At 37.7% G+C, this 23571-nt stretch overlaps 1 protein-coding gene across 1 annotated transcript in view; it reads right to left on the reverse strand.

Annotated features, from left to right (window-relative positions):
* The window catches only part of GRIK2 (glutamate ionotropic receptor kainate type subunit 2), a 515907-nt gene that overhangs the window by 299584 nt on the left and 192752 nt on the right, over positions 1-23571 (reverse strand). Inside the window, exons 2-3 of the mRNA XM_070953760.1 lie at positions 10148-10324; positions 4552-4809 (exon numbers count right to left, since the gene is read on the reverse strand). Of these exons, the coding sequence (XP_070809861.1) occupies positions 4552-4809; positions 10148-10324 (435 nt within the window). The remainder of the gene's footprint in view (positions 1-4551; positions 4810-10147; positions 10325-23571) is intronic.

Raw genomic sequence — 23571 nt, forward strand, 5'->3', positions numbered from 1 at the left:
TGCATTATAGCAATAGCCTGCATACTTTTTTTGTATATACCTGCTTATTAGGGCTTTCGGCCCCCCCAAGCGGTGTTGTTCTATACAAAGTTGGCTTATTGCCCCCACAATCCGGGTCCTCAATTTACCTACCTCGAAAGGATGGAAGGCTGAGTCAACCTTGAGCCTGGTGAGATTTGAACTTGCACTAATTGCAGGCAGCTGGCAACTAAGTGCTAACACTTAACAGCACTTTAGTCCACTGTACCACCGAGGCTCTTGAGTAAATCCTTTCAATGTAATTAATTAAGCAGTTTCCCTAAAAAAAAATGTACCTCTTTACTTTGGGCAAATCACGATAAATTAATCATGGTCCATTTATAGCAGAAGAATGCAACTGTTTCTTGGCTAAAGTCAGGCTTTGTCTTTGAGTTGCTAGAGAAGAACACTATATCTGAATTCATTTTGATTATAATTAAATTATAATTAAAATTAAGTACACACACAATTATTACTATCCAATCATGTTTGTAAAATCTCTGTGTGTGTGTGTGTGTGTGTATCTCTGTCTCTCTCTGTGTGTGTATCTCTGTCTCTGTCTCTCTCTCTCTCTGTGTGTCTCTCTCTCTCCTCAGATTAAAAACCACATTGTAGTCACAGCTTTTGGAGGTCATACCATTCACACATTTTGTGTGCCTGTGTGCCACATGTAGCAATTAGTTCTCAGACAATGTACTGTACCTCTCTCTATGGGAAACATTTATGTGGCAGGAGCCACTGCTCAGTGCAAAAGGACATATTTCGCATGCAGAATCTCAACATAATTTTAGGAGTTCACTCCCCTGCTCGTCCCTGGGCAAAACACTAACCACACTGACATAAATAGGCTACATTCGCATTGTTTCTGTGCAAACTTAGTCTACATCGAAATTTAGTTAGAATTAACTTCAAGAAAAGAAGCCATCTAATTAGGAGAATTTTACAATGTTATTTTTCAATTGATTGACTGATTTCATGCCTGCAAGTCAATGTTGACTCTTGAAAACTGGCTGGACAAATCCCTGCAGGTTTTGTTTTGTTTTTTAGCAAGATTTCAGAAGTGGTTTATCCTGGCTTTCTTCCCAAGGCTGAGAAAGGAGGACTAGCCCAAAAGCAGCTAGTTAGTTTCATGCTATTGATTTATAGTCAAAACTGGTTGTCATTCAAGTAAATTGAATTTCAGTTACTGGTTGATTTCAGTAAAAACAAGGATGTTGTACCTGAATTAGACAACAATTACTATTTGTTTTCATGGATTTTCATCATGATATTACATGTAAACGAAAACAGGCATTTTTAGGAATAAGTCACAAAAACTTCTGCAGTGAATATCCTATGGATATTTGTGATGAGAATTTAAATTTTAGCTCAAAGTTCTGCCTCAGTAATCCTCAATGAGAGAAATTAAGATGAAGGGGGAGGAGGAGGATTTAAGGCCATTCTATAAAGAATTTCGATACCCTACCTATGTGATTCCTTCAGAACACAAGCTGTATCTACAAAACCATAAACAAGAATAGCTAAGTGTAATTATTCATGAATGACCATCCAATTGATCACTCGCCATAAAGATTTGCATAATCCTTGTTAAGGATAGCATTTCTATTGTTGACAACATCTACTGTTGAAAATATCAGAATGGAATACAGATACTGTACAAATGTACAGACAAATCGGTTCATGAACAAAATACCATACACTTTTCCTTGTCTGCAGAGCCACTATTTTTTAAATATATCTTCAGATCTTATGCACATCACTGATACAGCCAGTTCTCCCTGATAGTAAGATCTCATTTTCAGAGAGTTGATGAATAGTGTGTTAGTCAAGACACTCATTAAAAATAAAATAGCATAACAGATAAAGACCCTTTGTTATAACTATAGTTTATTGCTCCCATAACAGGTGCTTATGTGGTTAACATGAAATAAAAAATGCTCATAAATCAGACCATTTAATATTATTAATTATTTATATTGCACCTCAGACTACAGAGCAGTTTTTAACTGTGCAGGTTTGTGCCATGTTCAGATCTATAAATTGTTTATAACAATCTGTTTCCTCTAAAGCATTTATACTACAATGTTAATATAAGATATGACGTGTAAGCTTTACAGATTAAACAACTGAAGATTTGGCCAAAGGGATCTTTCCAAAAAATTCACTATCTGTGTGTGAGGGTGAGTTTATATGTGTGTGTGCGCACACATGTTTGTCTGTGTGTGTGTACTTATGCATGTATGTATTACCCAGAAATGTTCTAAAAAATTATAACACAAAATGATACGAGTTACTTTCCTACATCACCCTCAGCCTAGAAGAGATCTCCAGATACATTAATCCAAGGACACAAGGTAAACCCATTTTCAGGATACCCTTGAAGTTCAGTCAAATGAGTTTTGAGGGGCTGCTGTTCCACAGGGCAGGCACCACAACACACAGGGTCCAGATCTAATATCTTCTAAATTATGTTGTATAATTGATAAAATCTAAAGCAGGAGTGTCAAACTCACATCATCAGGGTGGCATCACGTGACGTATCGGGACTTTCCCCCCCTTCACTAAACCAGCTGTGGGCATGGCCAGTGCGTGACACTTCCAGCCCACAGGCTGGGAGTTTGACAGCCCTGATCTAAAGCAAGCCATCCTGCTTTGTACAGAATAAACAGAATTCCACCAATCAGTCTTGCTATGTGTCAACCATCCCAGGTAAGCCAGATAGGAAACACAACTAAACAAGTTAAATCTATTTTATTGTAAGGCTACATTAACAGGATCCACAGGTCAGTCACTGAGACCAGACATTTAGTCTTCAGAGCATTTGGACTCATGCTGGAGCCCATCCTCAGGGAACTTCTCTCTAGCAGAATGTGCACATTCTGTTAGAGAGAAGTTCCCTGAGGATGGGCTCCAGCATGAGCCCAAAAACTTGGAAAATTAAACGTCTGGTCCTGGTGATGAACCCAGATTGGATCTGCAACATTATCCTGGGACACGTATATTTGCCTTTATTCATGCTACATTAACAGAATCTTGAAAGTCTGAAAGTACAAACTTTCCAGCCACTAACCAAGCAATTCCTGCAGCTATAGCAATCCCTGGCATATAGTAACCACTTATAATTATACACATATAAGTAAACAGAAACATACTTACTTTTAGAAGATCAGTGATTTAAAGTTTCTATGATATCGACCCTTTCTCCTATGACAACTCTAATGCATAGGCTTTTATTCCTAACTACCTAAAATGCCAAAATGAAACATGCATTGTGACATCACAACATGAAATAGCATGTGGGAAAGACTTTGGGAGTCAGGAAGAAGAGCCTAGATAGCGGTCTAATGAAAAAATGTTGAATTTGAAGGAGGATTAAAAAAGGGTTTCAATAGATCAAAAGCAGAGGACAAGAGGGATTACTTTCAGACTTGCCAGATATTCTTAATATAGCCATACAATAAAAGTAGAGCTAGTATTCCTGGTTGTGCTTCTTGTCTCGACTACTTCACAAGCCTAGTGCAATACAAACTCCATTCTTTCAAACCTGTAGCCTAATATTTCACACAAAAGCCAAAGGGATGGTGTTTGTGTTGCAATGTACACATGTCTCCAACTCCTGAAGATATGCCCTCATAATATGAACATTTACTACAATAGAAAGAATCCCCAAAAGCAAATGATTAAATAGAGTGATCCTTTGTCCCAAAGATGTTTTTACAAGAGGCAACTGGGCTCCTTGGTTTTCTTTGAAGTAGTCCTTTCCTTCTAATTCCTAGCCAGGCTCTTTCTCATACATAGATATGCTAAGAACTCAACTTGGTATCTCCAATGTGAAATTGAGATCTTTTTCAAGCCAACCAGAACTCCATAGGTGAATCTTGGTTTCCATGGTCAGAGATAGTTGTTCTATTACATTTGTATTTAACACAGAGAGTTGTGTCAATGGCACTACATAGCCAATGGAAAAGGGTGTGTCCATGTTGGAACTCCTTTTTGTGACGGAATATTTTGAAATTCCCTGCCTGATCCCCACTCCCAATACAATGGATAAGCATGTCAGAACCTGTTTGCTTATACCCTTTATAAAAACAAATTGCAGGTTTAAAATGATAAATCTTTCAATAAAATGTAAACAACTGGGTTCACAAGGTGGTTTATAAAAGAGATACTACTGTAGGTACTACAAATTCTCTCTGATTTGTTTTTCAGCTGAAATAGCAAAAGATAGCTCTCATGAAATTTTCATGTTTTTCTTCAGTCAAGATGCCTAGATAAACATGTTTATGGTGAAAAATTCTCTCTCCTTTTCTCTCTGGATGCAGATTAAATATACAGAAAAGCACACTTAACTGATAGCTTTCTTGTGCAGAAGGAATATATGTAAAATCTTTTAATGTTATAGCTTGCAATATCTCACTGTATTTTCAGGCAAACGTGATCACATGCATTAAGCTGTAATTCTTAGGTTGGTTAAAGGATTATACATATTGTATTAAGAGCATCCGCAGATGTAAGTACCAGAGTTGTGCTTACCTGTGCTGTCATCATAAACCACTGTGACAGTTTTCCACTTGAAGAATTGCACAAGGTCAAGGATGGCACGACTGAGTGAAGAAAAATCTGGATAAAGGCTGACATAAAATGAGTCTTTGTTGTCTGAAACCTGATGCTTCCAGCGGGTCTGTATATGTGGAACCCCCAGTGCATTGCAGATGGATTGCACTGCGTTTGCTGAAGAGCTATGGGAAGGGCCAAAGATAGCTGCTACTCCCAATGAGAGCTGGTCACAAGCTGGGAAAAAAAGAGAAATACAATTCATATTACACAAAGAATAAGGGCTAATGTTTAAACTCTTTTCAGGGGGAGGGAGGGAGGCAAGCAGGCAGGCAGATATTTACTTATCTGATTCATGATCAGAGAGCCAAGGTTAAGACATCAGGCTAGAAACTGGGAGATTCTGAGTTCCTGCCTTAGGCATAAAAACAGCTTGGTGACCTTGGGCCATTCAATCTCTCCCAGTCCTTGGGAGGAAGCAATAGCAAATCACTTCTGAAAAAATCATACCAAGAAACCTGCAGAGATTTGCCCAGGCAGTTACTAGAAGTCAAAACTGTTACAGTGGTTATGTCTGCTGTGTTGGCAGGATTAGTCTGAGATGCATTCCCTGCCTCTTGAGGAGCTGCCTTCAGCTGCTCCTGCAAGGTATTTCTGGTTCCTGGCATATGTAGATATATACTTGTAATGATGGCTTATTGAGCATCTTCCTTATGATTAAACTTCCCGAAACATGGTGCCAGAAGTCTGAATCCATGTCTTCCTTATACATTTGAAGCATACTCCCGGAAGCTAAGCAATGGAAGCATGACAGCTGCTAACAGTATACCTCTGCCTGAGGCCATGAGGGTGAGTGGAGACTGCAGCAGCAATTGGAATAAATTCAGGGCGAGTTAGAAGACTACGCCTTAGCTACAGGCTTGGATGGTAAGCCAGTAGCAGTTCAAGCTGCTACATTAAGGAGATTGATGGGCAATGAATGCCTCCACATTTACAAACACAACTTAACCCTTTCTGTGGAGCAAGAAAGAAATACTAAAGTTATTCTAGATGCTTTAGAGACTTATTTCGGACCTCTCAAAAATGTTATTTTTGAAAGATACATAATTGGCAGCTGCAAGTAAGAAGAAGGTGAAACCATAGATAGCTTTGTCACACGCTTAAAGGAAAAAGCAGCCAGTTGTGACTATCGCCCCTTAAGAGATGAACTCATTTGGGACAAAATAGTTTTGGGCGTTACTAACGAAAGCACATGCTGCCATCTCTTGAGGGAGCATAATTTAAGCCTACAAGCAGCAATTGAGATGTGTCAGACATCTGACAAACGGCTGGGAGTTCTAGAGCCGGGTAAGGATTGTGTTAATACAGTCTCTAAACAACAGCCAAATACGATAAATTATCAATACAAGTACCAGCATAAAAGGCAGTTTTATAATTCATCTATAAACAATCAAGTAGCATACAAATATTGTGGCAGTGTGGATATACAAGAGAGAGAGCAGTGCCCTGCATATGGGAAAACCTGCAGAGCATGTGGAGACTAAATCACTTTGCAGGAGTGTGTTAGGCACAAAAAAGGGAAGTGAGGAAGCTGCATACAATGTCAGACTTGGAGAATGCACCTCAGGAGGATGCATCCTTGTTTACCACTGATGTGGTTTATAGAATGAATCGGCACAATGCACTCCAAGGGCAAAAAGTTTGTAAATCTCAGATTTAACAACGTAATTCAACCCTGCCAGCTAGACTCAGGTGCAACCTGTGATGTTATGAGTCTAAAGGACAAAATGAAACTGGCACCCGAGATACTTCTTCAGCCTAGCAGTATTAAACTGAAGTTATATTCAGAACTAATGAACTCACTGGGCCTATTTCAAATAGAATGCAGCATACGTGGGGATATTTATAAACTTGAATTTGAAATTGTGGAAGCTGATAAGAAGCCATCATTACAAGTATATATCTACATATGCCAGGAACTGGAAATACCTCACAGGAGCAGCTGAAGGCAGCTCCTCGAGAGGCAGGGAATGCACCTCAGACTAATCCTGCCAACACAGCAGATATAACCACTGTAACATCTTCCCTTTTCATATTAATATAACTATCACATATTAAAACATTATAAAACCTTATTAAAACATTATTAAACCTTATTAAACCTTATAACATTGTAAAACATTGTGAAACATGCAAAGTTCTGATGCAAGCAACTATAACATCTTCCCTTTTCATATTAACAGTATTATCACATATTAAAACATTATAAAACCCTATTAAAACATTATAAAACCTTATTAAACCTCTTCTGACTAGAAGATACTGAAGGAAAAATATCGTGTCCAGCCACATAGGTTCATACAGAGCTATTAACAAATATGATTCCATGCCACTAAGTCATTGTCAACCCATTGAGACTAGATAGATAGATTCCCTCCATAATAATCTGACCCTAACATCATTCTTCAGTTCTTCCAATGGGGCACTTATTGTGTTATAACTCTCCATTTTGCTGCTGGTTATCTGCAAAAATCTAGACAATCACTAGGTTTATGAATGCAGAATTACACATTGAAATCTCCAAAAGGGTAGCCATATTGTGTATCATTTTTTTGCTGTTGTCTGTTGTTATCTGTGTTTTTGCAGGTAATGATAGATTTGATAGCCAGGGGCTTGTAGGCTGTAATGTTGCACCATTTATGAGAAAAAGAGACTTCCATTAGTAGGACTGGAGGGGCAGTTTTTCAATAGATTTTCCTCCATGGCCTGTTTTTTTTTTTTTAATTTATACTTTTATTGCTTTTAAAATAATGACCGAGAAATTTTTTTTGACAATGCATGGATTTTTATGTTTTGCTTTTTTTCCCCTTCTATTTTGTGTTGGTTGAACAATCATATCCAACAGGAATATTCCAATGATTCCATGTCAAGCTGGAATGTCAAACAGCCTAACACAGGACTCCAAGGTTGGACTTGGCTAGTCAAGAAATTTATAAACTATTTGGATGAAGTTAGAAAAAATGTTACCAAAATAAATATCAAAATTTAAAACATTATCAAAATTTTAGATGATGTAAAGAAGCAGGTTATAGTCAAGGCTATGGTTTTCCCAGTTGCAATGTATGGCTGTGAAAGTTGGACTATAAGAAAGGCTGAGCACTAAAGAATTGAGGCCTTTAAACTATGGTGCTGGAGAAGACTCCTGCAAGTCCCTTGGACTGCAAGGCGATCAAATCAGTCAGTCCTAGAGGAGATCAACCCTGACTGCTCTTTAGAAGGCCAGATCCTGAAGAAGAAACTCAAATTACAAGAGCCTTGATGGTACAGTGGTCTAAGCACCCTGTTATTAATACAGCTGCCTGCAATTACTGCTGGTTCGAATCTCTCCAAGGCTCAAGGTTGACTCAGCCTTCCATCCTTTCTAAGGTAGGTGAAATGAGGACCCAGTTTGTGGGGGCAATAAGCTGACTTTGTATAAAAATATACAAAAGTATGAAGGCTATTGCTTAACGCATTGTAAGCCGCCCTGAGTCTCCGGAGAAGGGCGGCATATAAATCAAATTAATATATATATATATATTGGCCACCTAATGAGAAGGAAGGACTCATTGGAGAAGAACCTAATGCTGGGAAAGATTGAGGGCAAAAGAAGAAGGGGCCGACAGAGAACGAGGTGGCTGAAGTAATAAGTGTGGGCTTAAATGGACTTCAGAGGATGGTAGAGAACAGGAAGGCCTGGAGGAACATTGTCCAATGGGTCGGACATGATTTCGCAACTAACAACAACAAAAGAAGCAGGAATAGAAAGGAACTTAGAAAAAAGCAGAAGAAATGAATAAAAACCATTTAAACCAAGTAACCAGTAACTAAGTAAGATAAATTTCATCAGGAAGAAAAGCAGAACCTAACTATCAAAGACATGAAGGGGATTGTACTGGGCAGCCAAACATGTAAAATTAAATTAGACCTCTTAGATCACGAGCTGAATATCAGCCACCAGTGTACAGTAATATTGCTGTGGAAAAGCATATTCAACCTTAGGCTGAATCAATAGAATTACAATGTCAGGATCAAAATAAATCTTTTTTTTTTTTCATTTCCACTCTGCCCTGGTCAGATCTCAGGCAAAATACTGCATGCTTTTCTAGATAGTGCAGTTTAGTGGGGACATAAAAATTTATCCAGAGAAGACCGAACAAGATGCTAAGAGCTTTGGATGAAAATCTTGACAGAAGTGTTGAAGATAATATAACTTTTTACCCTGAAAAAGAAATGACCCAGAGATATATGATACTTATTTTAAAATATCTGAAGAATTGTCACATAGAAGGCAGGACAGAACAGTTCAAAGTTGTTTCAGAAAAGTTTAAATTCTAAGAATGTAGAATTCAAATTGAAATCAAAATTTCCTAATAGCAAAATTTGTTCAAAAATGGAACAGATTGCCTTGCAAATTACATTAGATGGTGATGAACATTCCTTTTCTTGGAGATATTTACAAGTTGAAGAACCACCTGTCAGGAATGATAAATAAATGGGATTAAAGAAAGTAATTTAAAAAACAAACAAACAGTGTATTAGTGATATCTATCTCACAGCGTCCCCCCCCCCCCCCGAAATTTGCTTTAAAACGAATGTGTAGCCCTTTAGATTTTGCCAAATTACAATCCTGGACATTCATCACTACTGATCATGTTGACTGGGCTTTCTAGAAGTGTCAGTTACTATTCTGTGAAGGACTTCAAGTTCCTTACTCTTGTAGTTACAGAGCAGTATATTTAAACAGCAATAGAGTTAAATACAGAAAATGTTCACACCTGAAGTTTGGGACACAGGAAAATTCACTAATTAAATGCTGCATCAGAAAAATGATTTTTTTTTCATTCATATACAGTACGGCTTTGTAAAGTGTTGATCTACAGCTGATATTAAGGGACAGGCTGATTAACATGACTGAACAAACTTTTCTGAATCAGAAAAGTTCATTTTTCTCATCTCCTTCTACAACTGAACTTTGGCAGGCCATCTATAGATTGGTACCAAGCAGGGGTAGGTTTCTAAACTTTTTATTACCAGTTCTGTGGGCGTGGTTTGGTGGGTGTGGCATGGCTTGGTGGGCATGGCTTGGTGGGCATGGCAGGGGAAGGATACTGTAAAATTTCCATTCCCTCCCCAATCCAGGGGAAGGTTACTACAAAATCCCCATTTCCTCCTGATTAGCTGGGACTTGGGAGGCAGAGAATAGATGGGGGCGGGGCCAGTCAGAATTTTTACTACCAGTTCTCCAAACTACTCAAAATTTCCACTACCGGTTCTCCAGAACTGGTCAGAACCTGCTGAAACCCACCTCTGGTACCACAAATGAACGAATAATGCTTGTTTAGCATTTTGCACAACCAATGTGCAATAGAAACATGTGGCACTTCATTGAGATGTATTTTGGCCATATTGTCTTGATGTGAACTCTCATTAAATAGATTTCTGGATTTGCTAATTTGCTTGCCTCTTTATTCTATTAAATGTTTAGACTGCCCAGACATCTGGCAACCAAACTCCAAGACTTTCTAAAGCATACCTTTTTTAGATGCTTCAAAACTATCGTAGAGATTAATTTTCTGAGTGTCATATGTTAATGTAGTATTTGGCAGCAGGGTCCTGTTTCGGTTGATTGTGTTCACAGCAAATCGGAAGGCCAATTCTTCTGCTCCCATTGCTCCAGTTGGACCAGATTCCACACATTCAAAAATACCCCCTATAAAAATGGAGAGAGAGATATCAAGAACATTTTTTACTTCAAAGTACATCTAAGGCAATCAAACAACAAACTAATGGATGGAAACCAATCAAGGAGAGAAGCAACCTACAGTAGAACTAAGGAGAGATTTCCTAACAGTGAGAACAATTAACCAGAATTGCCTTCTGAAATTGTGGGTGTTTCATCACTGGAGACTTTTAAGAAGAGTCTGGACAACCACTTGTCTGGGATGATATAGGCTCTCCTGCTTGAGCATGGGGTTGGACTAAAGGTCCAAGGTCCCTTCCAACTCTATTATTCTGTTAACAGTACTGGAGATTGATCCTTCCTTTCATCCATCATATAATTTCTACATAGGGCACATAGCCAAGGCAGGAGTCAGTTCATGACCTCCATATCTGTCAACTGCAAGTCCTGTAAAAAATAAATGCATACATGCATACATGCAGAAAAGTTCACTGAGCTGGGATGTGAAATAATGCAATTGTGGCTAGAATGTCATTACGGTTAACTGTACATTCCTCGCTCCCTCGTTATCAGATTAAAGATTACTCATTTGATATCTGCATTATCTTTTAGAAGGTAAGAAAATGTGTACAAGATCAGAACAATCCTTTTAGCAATTCCTCCATCCTTAGAAAAGCTAGGCAGATATCTGTGAAAAGCCCATAAACAAGTAATGAGTACAAGACTTTTCTCCTGCCCATATCATCCAGCAATTAGTATTCAGAGACAGATGATTACATTATCTTCTCTAACTCTTTTTGAACTGCTTAAGTTAAGATCCATCCTTATAACTTGTACCATCAGATTTCAAGGATTAAGGATGCACTTCCTTTTATCCATGCTGAATGTCTCACTATTCCACTTCATTAGATAACTTCTGAACAACAATAAGAAAACTTCACAGGTTGTTTAAAAACAGGATTTCATGTTGTCTTTCGAACCTTATTTACATCAAAGCTGCAAACTTGAGAAGCAATTTGGAATAACACAACCAAATAATATCAAGATGTAGAAACAAATATGAATGTTTCATAAGTTCCTCTGATAACTTCTGTGTCATCAAAGCTGCAAATAGCATTGTAAGCTGATAAAAATAAAAGTTTAACCACTTAAGATGGAATTGATTTAGATCTCACTGTGTTTCAAGAATTAGGACAAGATGCTAAATACTCAGATAGGAAAACCTCAAAATAATCATTATTCTGTTCTGAGAATGATAATTACAACTTATGCTACAGACACAACCAATTATATTCTCCACAAAGAAAAACCAATTATGGAACAACAAATAAAAAACAAACAAACAGCTGAATAGCGGAAGAATATGATACCATCATAAGATACAGCCTAATAAGGGGTGATTAATGGAGAGGGTTACATTCAAGAAAGGATTCTGAGAAAGTCTAATAGTCCATACAAACTTTGCTTAATGCAGGAGATCAAGAGCTAGAGCACATTTCTAACAAAAGGAACCAAGCCTCTTCTTTAAAAAAAATCAGACAAAGACACCTTTAGGTTGCTGATTATATACTTGAATATCTCTCAACTAGGTGGAATCTTGCTTTTTAAAATGCTTTCTAATTGTCAGAAGAATATTTTATAAGACAGAATTCAGACTGCAGTCCCTTGTCTACAATCTAAAACAGTACAAGTCAGATAAATAGATACTTCTTGATCCTACTGATGGTATAATCTATTCTTGAGTTACTAATTTAATGGGTTAAAAAAAAATCAACATAATATAAATATGCAGGGGGAGAGATACTTCTAAGGCCTCCAAACTAACAAGTATTTCTTTCTAAAAATTAACAAATTGATGAATCCAAATATGATTATTTCTCTTGCAGACATACAGTAATTATTCTTATTTATAATAGCCTTATTAATATACTACGTAAGATGTCCAGTATAGATCCTCAAATAAGAAAGGAAGCAATATAGTTTCCAATATACAACACATTTACAAGTGTTTGGGGTTTATTTTAGTTTATTGTTTTGTCTAAGAGCTGTGAAGAGTTAAATGTGGGAGATATTTGATTTCCAGTACCAATCTTGAAGATTAATCCACAAAACTGGCACTAGTTCACTAAAGTGATCCCTTTATCCAAATCTGGCAAGCTTTAATGCAATTTCAGTGTTAGCTTTGCACATACTTATGCTGTTTTAGGCTGCATTTTTCTCTGCATTCAAGAATTCTACATGTACTGGAAATGTACAACATGAATACAGCTGTGTTTCCAATAAAGCAGCTCCAAGGATCTTGTGCCAAGTATTTACGTTGTACTAATATACATACAAGTGATCAGCTTGCAGCCTCATAGTTGCATACTATCTCTGAACTTGTTTTTAGGCTCCTAGAAAACTTATTTTTCCTGTAAAGTATGTAAATACAAATAATGAGAGGATTCCCATTAGAAGTAGTTTGGGTTCTGAAAGGGCTAAAAGAATACTTGATCTCTGTCAGTACAAATAAATAGGCAAAACATTCAAAACTCATAAAAATCAAACATGAAAGAGCCAATCCAAAAAGAGGGAGACACAGATCTACAGTCTCTGCTTATTTGCTTCCTTTCATGTATCTCTTCCCAAACCAGCCCAAAGGTAAGCAGTGCCACAATCCACAGGATGGGTTAAAATTCAGGAAAAATTCTATCATACTACAAAATAGCTGGATGCTGATGAGAATTCAGGCTCTGATTTGTAGAAATAATATTTCAGCTGTGGTGCTTTTGCTCTACTTTGTTCTGTGTAGATCAGGGATGTCAAACTCAAGGCCCGCGGGCTGCATATGGCCCACAGGGTGCTTAGATCTGGCCCACGGGGCCACCTGGAAACAGCGGACTGGCCCTCAGTGCCTCTGCCAATGAAAATGGAGTTCGGGAGGGCCACACTCCATTTTCACTGGCAGAGGGTTGCAGGAGGCCGTTGTTGCTGAAAACAGAGCTCGGGAGCCCATTTTTGCTGGCAGAGCACTCTGGCCACCACTGGCACCCCGACACAAGTGACGTTGAGCTGGCCACGCCCACCCCAGCCCCTCACGGTCAAACACAACCCTGATGTGGTCCTCAATGAAATCGAGTTTGACACCCCTGGTGTAGATACATTCATGTTCCTGGATGAAGGAGCAATGGCTGAAATAATCTATTTAGAAAGCCATGTTACTTTCTCTTTCTTTCCCTTTTCTCTCTCTTTTTTTTTCAATTCCACTTTAGTTCTTCATATATACAATAAAGACTTGAATTTTAATTGAATCAATGAGTCTCATTCTGAAAGGATTTTTACCTTAGCACATACATCTCTCCATACAGTCAGGCTACAAAAGGAAAAAAAACTATGAGAAGACCATTACCATCTTGCCACTTCACGTACTTAGTAACTTGTCCCAATGGTACTTTTTCAAGAGGCAACTGGACTTTCTTTGAAGTCATATCACTTCTGATCCATGAAGTTTCTTCAGCTCTGATTGGATGATGGGGATTGGAAAGATTTATACTCCTTGCAGACAGCTTTTCAGTTTTTTTTTTCTTTCCCATCTTTGCTGGTACGCAGGCCTTCAGCTCAGTGGTGTAGGCTTCTGATAATTCCCATTTTGTGCTCCAGTCAGTGGTGAGAATCAAATTGTAAATATTGATCTCTGTGTGTGGGTTTTCTGTAAACTTCAATGTTAAGGCTTCTGTCTTTATTAATGTGTACTGCACAGCCCTCTCTCAACAGAGAGGGAGGGATACGATATCATCTATCTCTAGTCTACAACACAGTCCTTTCAGTAGTTCCAAGAAGGCTCCATACCCATTTGCACTACCCAGGTGACCATGAGGTCACAGTCAAACCTCCAAATGGCTTCAACCACTCTCTAAAAGAATGCAAATGACCAGCTGTCTGCAAGGATTATAAATCCAGTTGCCTCTTGAAAAAACACCTTTGGGACAACCATGACCTGGATGACTGAGAATCTCCATAGACATTTTACTTAGTAGCTTGGTAGTAGAGAGGATTTCATTGGGAAAAAAGTAGCTGGTGGCAGTGTTTACCAAAGATGCTCTCCTCAGTAGTAATACTGATTAAGGGGAAAGCTGCTAGAAACCCGTATCAAAAGTCAGCTGGACCAATCCATCCCATCTTAGGTTTCCTTGCTTTTTCAGGCACACATTAAATGTAATTTTGATTTAGATCATTTTGAGTTGGAAAACAAATAGTAACTACAAATCTACCTACTACAAACACCTAAACAAAACAGAAATTGGCAGAGATGGCTGAAAGGACCTGATTAAAGTATCATTTGAGTTCTTGATGGAATTCTGCTGAAATGGCTGAAGGATTCTTTTAATAATTTTAGAGAAATTGCATCTTTTAAAAATATGGTAGAAGGCCATTTCATGTCAACTGCAACATAATGAGTTTAATTAAATGAGGTGAATTAGAATGTCATAAACGCCAGTAATTCACTGATTTCAAAATAGCTCTGAACTTGGGCAGGGAATAACATCTAGTAGTTGATTGCTAGTCCTCAAGCTTGAAAAACATATTAATCTAATCATATCACTTATCATAAAAATGAGGTGGAGTCAGAATTAAACATCCTGTCTAACTTTAGCAGCATCTTCCACAATTTTGCGAGAGTGAAGGTTGAAGTGGTTATAATTTTTTTTAAAAAAAGGATTTAAAAACCCATAAGTAAAAGCATTCTAATAGCCCCCATTTCTTTCTCTTTCTCACCATTTTTCTCCCAGATGTTAATTGCTACTTAAATATTTTTATACTGCATTTTGGACATCTGCAAATATTGCTCATTTCTATTTATGTCATTTGGTTTATTATTTTTAAACAGTTTATCTTTTTCTTCAAAGACAGCAGTCATGTTTCTAGAGACAGAAGGTTTATTCCTAACCAGAGGGTGAAATTTCACCCTCTTCTTGATGGATCCTTGTCTGTAGTGGCAGCTGGTATTAACTGAAAAGATTTTAAGTAGAGCTGACCATTCATGTTTTTTTATACCTTATAATGTCCATGCATTGTATTATAGGATATTAAAAAAAATGTTACCCACATCCATTGTAGCGGCTATTGTGTCCGCTTTTTTTGTTGTTACTGTGACTTTAATTGTCACTTTCACCACACCTAATTAAACTATGCAAATCACTTTGCAATCAGAGGAGACTGAAGAAACAGGTTTTCATTACAAGAGGGTGCCAAGGAAGCATTCAATGCATGTGAGAGTTTGTGTATTGTATTAGAGATGCATCATTTGATTTGGAGAAAACATTAGTAAACCAATTCATAGAGGCTCCAAATAAACAGTGTTCAGTCACAGAGATCCAATGAAATACAGAAAAGATTTCTGATAAGAGATAAAGAACTAATCAGTTATCACATTTTACTCTTATAGTATTTTATATAATATAGTATTTGAATATTATATTTGAGATTTTCAGCTTTATTAAGGTTTAGACACCATGGCTCCTTTTGTTATCTTTAAGATTTGTTGGCCTTCTTACAGTTCATTGTTCAAGACATTGAAAGTAGTTTACCCAGGGAAGTGACACAAGGGATACATTCAGTGGTTGAATTCAATTTTTTTTTTACTACCGGTTCTGTGGGCGTGGCTTGGTGGGTGTGGTGTGGCTTGGAGGGCATGGCAGGAGAAGGATACTGCAAAATCTCTATTCCCACCCCACTCCAGGGGGAATTATATTGCAGAATCTCCATTCCCACCCCACTCTGGGACCAGCGAGAGGTTGGTTGTATTTGCCAGTTCTCCAAACTACTCAAAATTTCTGCTACCGGTTCTCCGGAACCTATCAGAACCTGCTGAATAGCACCCTAGATACATTCCAAGGATAGCTTCTTCTTAGACAAATGTATTTTCACAAAAGTTAGAGGCCCTGGCAAGGAACGAAGGAAGTTCCTTATATGGGATGACATCGGGAGGGACATGAGTGACTGGTTAAGTCAGAGGTCCCCAACCCCCGGTTTATGGATTGGCACTGGGCCGCGGCATGCCAGACACCAGGCCGCACAAATAAGTGGGATGCAGGCAGCACACGAAAGCACTCCCCCTCTGGTCCATGGAAAAGCCTCTCTCCATGGAATCGGTTTCTGGTGCCCAAAAGGTTGGGGACCACTGGGTTAAGTGGTTGGTATTCTGTTAGAGAGGTTGATTGCAATGTATTTAATATGAGCTGGATGGAGGAAGGGGTCATTACAGCTGCCCACCTAACACTTTGTTAAACTCTCCTAGATTTAGAATAAATAATTTAATTTCATGGAACTGCTTGGTGCCTATTATCCCAGTTCAGAACAAACTTGGTAAGGAATAAAAGATTCCAACATTACCTTTTTTTTTTCTCCCCTTGAATATGGTGGTACCTTATCAGTGAAATGAGCGCAAGAACAATATTAAAATGTGAGTTGACAGAAGCACAAACATCTTGTGTGTTTCTTAGAAAGTGCCAAAAAACTAAATAAGCAATGTTAAACTCTCCAGACAGTAAATATCTTAGATTTGGAGAGGTTGATTTTCCCTGTGTTGATCTACTGTATGTTATGCAAAAAAAAAAGTTTCATGGAAAAATATTTTATGTTTCGGGAAAGAAGAGACTGATATATAGTTAATCCTCAACTTAAAACCATTCTTTTAGAGACTGTTCAAAGGTGCAATGGCACTGAAAAAAAATGACGCATGATTGTTTTTCACATTACAATGGTTGCAACATCCCTGTGGTCATGTGACCAAAATTCAGATGCTTGGCAACTGGCTCTTCTTTAGGACAGTTACAGCATCCCAGGGTCATGTGATCACTTTTTGCAACCTTCTGTCAAGCAACGTCTGACTAGGTGGCTCAGTGGGTAAGACACTGAGCTTGTCGATCAGAGGCGGGCAGTTTGAATCCCTAGTACAGGTCTCCTGCGTGAGCAGGGGGTTGGACTAGATAAGCTGCAAAGTCCCTTCCAACTCTGTTACTCTTAAAACTGTTAAAGTCAATGGGGAAGCCAGAATCACTTTACAATCATGTTACTAACTTAACCACTGTAGTGATTCACTTAACAATTGTGGAAAGAAAGGTAATAAAATGGGGTAAAACTCCCTTAACAACTGTCTCACTTAGCAACAGAAATTTGGGACTCAGTTGTGATTGTGAGACAAGGGTTACCTTTTATTTGGTTATGACCATCCTTTACCCCGGAGATCTGAACAGTAAATAATTTGATTTTATAAAATATAAAAGGGATTTTTCAGGAAAAAAAACTTCCAGCTACCTGAAAATTAAAACTCATCCCTCTTGCATATATCTTAGATCTGGAAGATAGCGATTTTCATAAGCTTTGAAAAAAAAAATGTGCTAGTTATTTTGTTAGGCGAATGTGTATACCAAAGCAATCTGTCCCTCTGGTGGAACTATTTTTAGCGAGCCATCGTTTCACTCTTTAAAAAAGGAAAGAAAAAGAAGAAACAAAATTACTAACACTATTTTCCTGTATATTTGTCTACAAGATTGAAGCCTGGGGTTGGAAGGCAAAACTGCATTCTTCCACTGAGCAAGTGCAAATATATTGCAACCATAATTTCAAATGAAATATAACTTTCACCATATTAAGAATCCCTGAGCAATATAAAGTGGCCTCAGGGCAAACTGGAATTAGGCAATAAACATTTCTGAACATTACTCATAATCTAAACAAGACTAATATCTATGGGTTGAAGAATACAAAAGGGTGGAGGAATTTTATCGCTTGATGGAGTATTGAGGGAAAGAAACATAGAAAATACTAAGGCAGATATTCAGCACTGCTAACTTTTCTAATTCAACTTTTCCTTTATCCAGGAGGTTAATGGTCCATGACTACCAGGAGTAGGAAAAGAGGAATCATCACTGTAGTTACTTATATTATGCAAAATATGTTACCCTCTTAGTTCCTTTTTAGTGGGGTTTTTTTTTTACTACTCAGTTTGATGGATTGTGAGTTACAGAATAGAGCCACAATTGTAGTTTATATTTTATCTGTTGCTATTGATTGAATGATCAGCTTTACTTTATGCTTTTATATATTTTAATTTGTTTTTATATTTGTCAGCCATGTAGTAAGAAAAGTTGATATTTCAGAAACTGGTATAAATGTGTGTGTCCACAGCAAACAGACATATCATCAAAATGACATCCCAACAGATATGATTTGTTAGCTTACTCAGGCGGATGAGGCAGGAAATATGACCAAATGACCTAATTCTACTTTATTGTAAGGTTACATTAGTAAAATCTTGGGAGTCTGAAAATACAAATCTCCCAACATCTCTTGATAAGTTAGGGGGGTTCCAGTCTGAATCTGTCCCTGCCTCTTACACAGCTGCTCCCCACTCTATCTTCTGATCATTCCCTAAGCAGCATCTCTCCTCCTAGCCCATCACCCAAAGTCATTTCCACATGCCATTACATAATTCAAGCCCATTCCTTACATAATTGTGAGAACACAAATACAAATGTTTGTGTTGTGATGTGGTGATAGATGCTTTGTCATTTGCTCCCCACTGTCCCTTATGAATGCCCATTAGGATAAACAACAAAGAGAGAGATTACTCAAGCAGCCATCATTTCAGTAAACTCATCCCTACATATACCTTTAAATTTTGCAAATAATACCTTAACAACAGTTAGGTCCTCGGTTAGGACTTAAACTTTTAAGTTTTTACTAGTCCTAGACTTGAATAGAATGGAAGATTAAATCTTAAATAATCAAGAACTGAAGACTATCTTGAGGCAACCAGACAGATTTTATACTTCTAGATAACTCACTGCCAGCTTATGGCTAGCACCAGGAAGAGAATCATCAGTACACATGAAATTGACCATGAACATTTGATCCTGATTTGTTTGTTTTAATTATGAGGAAACAAGATACTTTTAAACAAGTTTCATTTTCATTCATAGTACCCATTCAGTTTTATGCTGGGGAGGCATGTTTTATTTCAGTGCTAATCATCCTAGTTTTCATTCATTTTCTTTCTACCAAATTAATAATACAGGAAGTCCTCAGTTAACTTTTGTAATTGGGATAGGAATTTCCCTCATTAACCAATATAACCCTAAAGAGCAATACCATATGACCATTACACTTAGCTGCAATTCTGGCATATCTGATTGCCAAGATTAAACGAATCATGCACTGTAGTTAAGCATAAAATCACTTGGTTGCCATTTGCAGTCTTCTTCTGGTTTGACTTTGCTTGTTGAAAGCCAGCAGCGAAGATCACAAATGGTGATAATTTGACACTGAAATGTTGTAATGGTGAGCCAGTAACCAAGCACCTAGATGACAATTACATAACCACAGGATGCTGTGATTGCCAAAACTATGAGATCCAGTCAGAAGTACCATTTGTTCAGCACCACCGTAAATATGAACAGCAGACGTTAAGCAAAGTTAAGAATGAGCAGACGTTAAGCAAAGACTACCTGTGACAACAGTAGCAGCATCCCCAACAACACCAAAATAATCAAACCTCCTAACCCATAATTTAAAGTAAAACTATCTGCATAAACCAATTTTCCCAGCCTGATCCCATTCCAAATATTATGAAACTCTATTCCTAGAATTCTTAGCAATGTTCATATGGGCTTGAGAATTCTGGGAGTTGGTCCATGTATCAAGGAAATACACAAATAGATTGATCTAAATGTTTTACATGGAATTCAGAATTATATTTGAGAATTTGATTAGAGCTACTTCTATTAGAAACAAAGATTAGTAGTAATTTTTCCCAAATGGAAAATCAGAGATTATTTTTCTGAGAAATTTATATTTTTTTATAAAACACAAAAAATCAAAAGAGGTTAACATTATTGGTCATAATCTCAACTGGAAATGACATTCTATGGCAACACCATATAGAATTATTAAGGCTGTGTGCATGCCTCAGAAATTATTTGAAATAAATACTTCAGACTCTCCTCCTTGCTGGATTTCAGGGTTAAGGTATTTGAAAGTGCAGGGGCCACTAACAAGAAGACATACTGTCTAGGTCCCACTAAATGGCAACATTGAAAAGGGACCTAGAGTATTCTCACCTTATCAGATCTAGTGTAAGAGGCAGATACTGTACACTCATGGAGAGGTAGTCCAATAAAACCTGGCCCAGTGATATTCGGAGCTTGAATGGTGATAACCAGCGCTTTGACATGCACCTGGAAAAATACTAGAAGCCAGTGCAACTCATACTAGATCAATATAACACAGATGAACTGTGGGTTACCCAAAACTGCATATGCTGTTGGATCAGCTGTAATTTCAGCTGATCAGCTGCAATTTCCACATGGTCTTTAAGGTCTAACCTCCCTTTTTAATTGTAAATTTTAAATTTGTCTAAAATTTTAGGGTTGTCTTAATCTGTTCTGGGCCAAATTTATTTAATTAGGTTTTTATACTGTTTTTAAATTTTGTAATTCTGTGTGTTTTATCTCTTGGCTGTTCACCGCCCTGAGTCCCTCGGGAGTAGGGCGGTATATAAATCTAATAATAAATAAATAAAATAAATAAAGGGGAGTCCAATGTAGACTATTGCGTCTTGTGGGAACCGACTTCAATGAATAACAGAAATATTATGCTCACACTTCTGTTGAGATCCTTTTTCCAAATAATATTTAAAGTCTGAACAGCCTGTACTGTTAATCCACCGTGGGAGTGAGCAATGATTTGGGGAGGGACTCAGTATTTGACAGAACTTGCCTTGAGGTAAGCACTTCACTGCAGGGCAAGGACACATCTGTTGGGAGAGAATTGTCAGTTTTACTTGATGGCAAATTTAATGCGGATATTTTTAAAAGCAGATTTGGGTAAACCAGAAGTCTACTTCTGTTTGGGTTTTAAATACGTGAGCAAAATAATCAGGACAACAAACAGACATTTTGTATTAAAAAAATAAAATAAACAAAACATTGCAGCTACCTGCCTATGGCACTTCAAAATTCTTGCTGCAGATGTTGGTTAGGCAGAGCCATTAATGCTTACACAGAAAACAGGGTTTTGATTACTTGTCCATTATGAACCCATTATGATCGGTTGGGGAGTCCTTAAGCATCAGACTTCGCTGTCAGCACAGCATTTTGCCCATCAGTAGTAAAAAGTGCATTTCAAAGCAGACTCTCTTGAACCACTTAACTTGGCAGGTTCCCCCTCCCTTTCCCCCCACACCTCAAACCATAATGGTGTTTGATATGCTTGCAAAGGGTTAGCTGCCTATGTTTTCATGGATAGACTATTTCTCTAAGTACCCAATTCCTTGCCCACTAGAGGATTCTTTCATGCTAATCAGGCTTTTTGTTATGCAGCCACAAAGTGGTATTTACATTCATGCAAATGGGAATAATATTAACCCACACTTAAAAGGCAAACAGGACACTCACAGCAAAAATCTGGATGCAGCAAGGTCTGCATAAAAAGTGAACCTCTGAATGTGAGGCAGGCAAATAACTTTCACCTGATAAAATTAGGGGAATTTAGATACTATAGTTTTAGCAAGAAACCTCTTATAGACCAGAATGTAATACAACTAATTACTCATCTCCTTTGCAGATATCTAGTCAATTGATATTAATTAAATATATACACATCTACATAAATACGGGTAGTCCTCAACTTACAACCTACACAAATGAGCCCCAAATTTCTGTTGCTAAGCGAGACAGTTATTAAGTGAGTTTTGCCCCATTTAATGTCCTTTCTTGCCAAAGTTGTTAAGTGAAACATTGCAGTCGTTAAGTTAGTAACATGGTTGTTCAGTGAATCTGGCTTCCCCATTGACTTTGCCTGTCAGAAGGTCGCATGACCCCAGGATGCTGCAAGCGTCATAAGCATGAGTCAGTTGCCAATATCCGAATTTTGATCATGTGACTATGGAGATACTGCAATGGTTATAAGTGTGAAAAAGGGCTGGAAAATAAACGTAAATGTTAATTTGAATTAAGAAGGGTAGTATCAAACTACGTATGTAACCTATATATCTTAAGTAATAACATGCATCATAATGTATATTGTAATAGTTTATAAGTATTTCATATCTTAATTTTAAAATATTTATGTAATCTATTAGATACCACTTATATAAGTATATAGCATGAGTACACATAGCCAAACCAAAAACGTTGAATTGTACTATTATGTTATTTAATAAAAAATCAATAAAAAAAAGAAAAAGGGTCATAAGTCACTTTTTTCAGTGTTATTGTAACTTCAAATGGTCACTAAGCGAACTGTTGTAAATCGAGGACTACCTGTATTATATGGATCTGCTAAAACCAACATATGCCTAAGTGTGAGCCTGTTAGATTACACCTATAGCATCTGTACTCCGTTTTTGTCAAAAATCAATTGTTGACAAAAATATATTAGATTACAGTTCTCCACAGAGGGTTAATCTTCAGCAATACAACTTTTTAAAAAGGTTCATTTAATCACAATTTTTACTACATTAAAACGTTTAAGTACCATGAATTCCAGAGTAAAGATAGGTTCTAAATGTGTAGGGAGAAAAGGGCTAGATGTAGCCATGGAAGCGGAAGTCAGGGTCAAACACGTCATCAGTTTGAAGTCATCACATTCCCACAACAGACTTAAACCCAGCCTCCATGGGTCAATTCCGTTAACCCTTATTGAATGCCAATTTGGCTTAATGGTTAGTAGATCAGATTCATATGTATAGGTAGCATGAAATAAACCTTTAGTGCTTTGAACTCTACTCCAGTTCCTGGTTTCTTGTATCTGAAGCTAGGCACCTTAAGCAAGATCTGTTCCTTTTGCATGTTCATCAGACCCTTACATGTTAAGAATCAAGGTCTGGGAGCAGTGGTAGGATTTAGCCGTTCTGTCTGAATTGCGCGAACTGGTAGTGGCGACCCAGGAGGCTCCGTCCACCTGCCTGGATGTAATGTATGACTACTGCGCATGCAAAGAAGGCCGTGTGCATGCACAGAAGTGGCAGAAGCACTCACATTTGCGAACCAGTAGGGAAGGTAAGTGAATCCCACCTCTCTCTGGGAGAAAAATTTACATCAGTTTTTTTAAAAAAACTTGAATGGAACTAGTATTTGCACTGAAATCTGGGGTTGCAAAGAGAATTCCATTCATGCTCAACAGATATAAGTAGAATCATAGAATCATAGGGCTGGAAGGGACCTTGGAGGTCACTCCTTTCAGATTTCTATATTCAGGTTGGGAAGGCTTGGGATATAGGGGTTTAAATGGTCACA

The sequence above is a fragment of the Pituophis catenifer genome, unplaced genomic scaffold, assembly GCF_029215685.1.
Source record: "Pituophis catenifer annectens isolate HBS135680 unplaced genomic scaffold, rPitCat1.0.hap2 SCAF_1, whole genome shotgun sequence".
NCBI lineage: Eukaryota > Metazoa > Chordata > Lepidosauria > Squamata > Colubridae > Pituophis > Pituophis catenifer.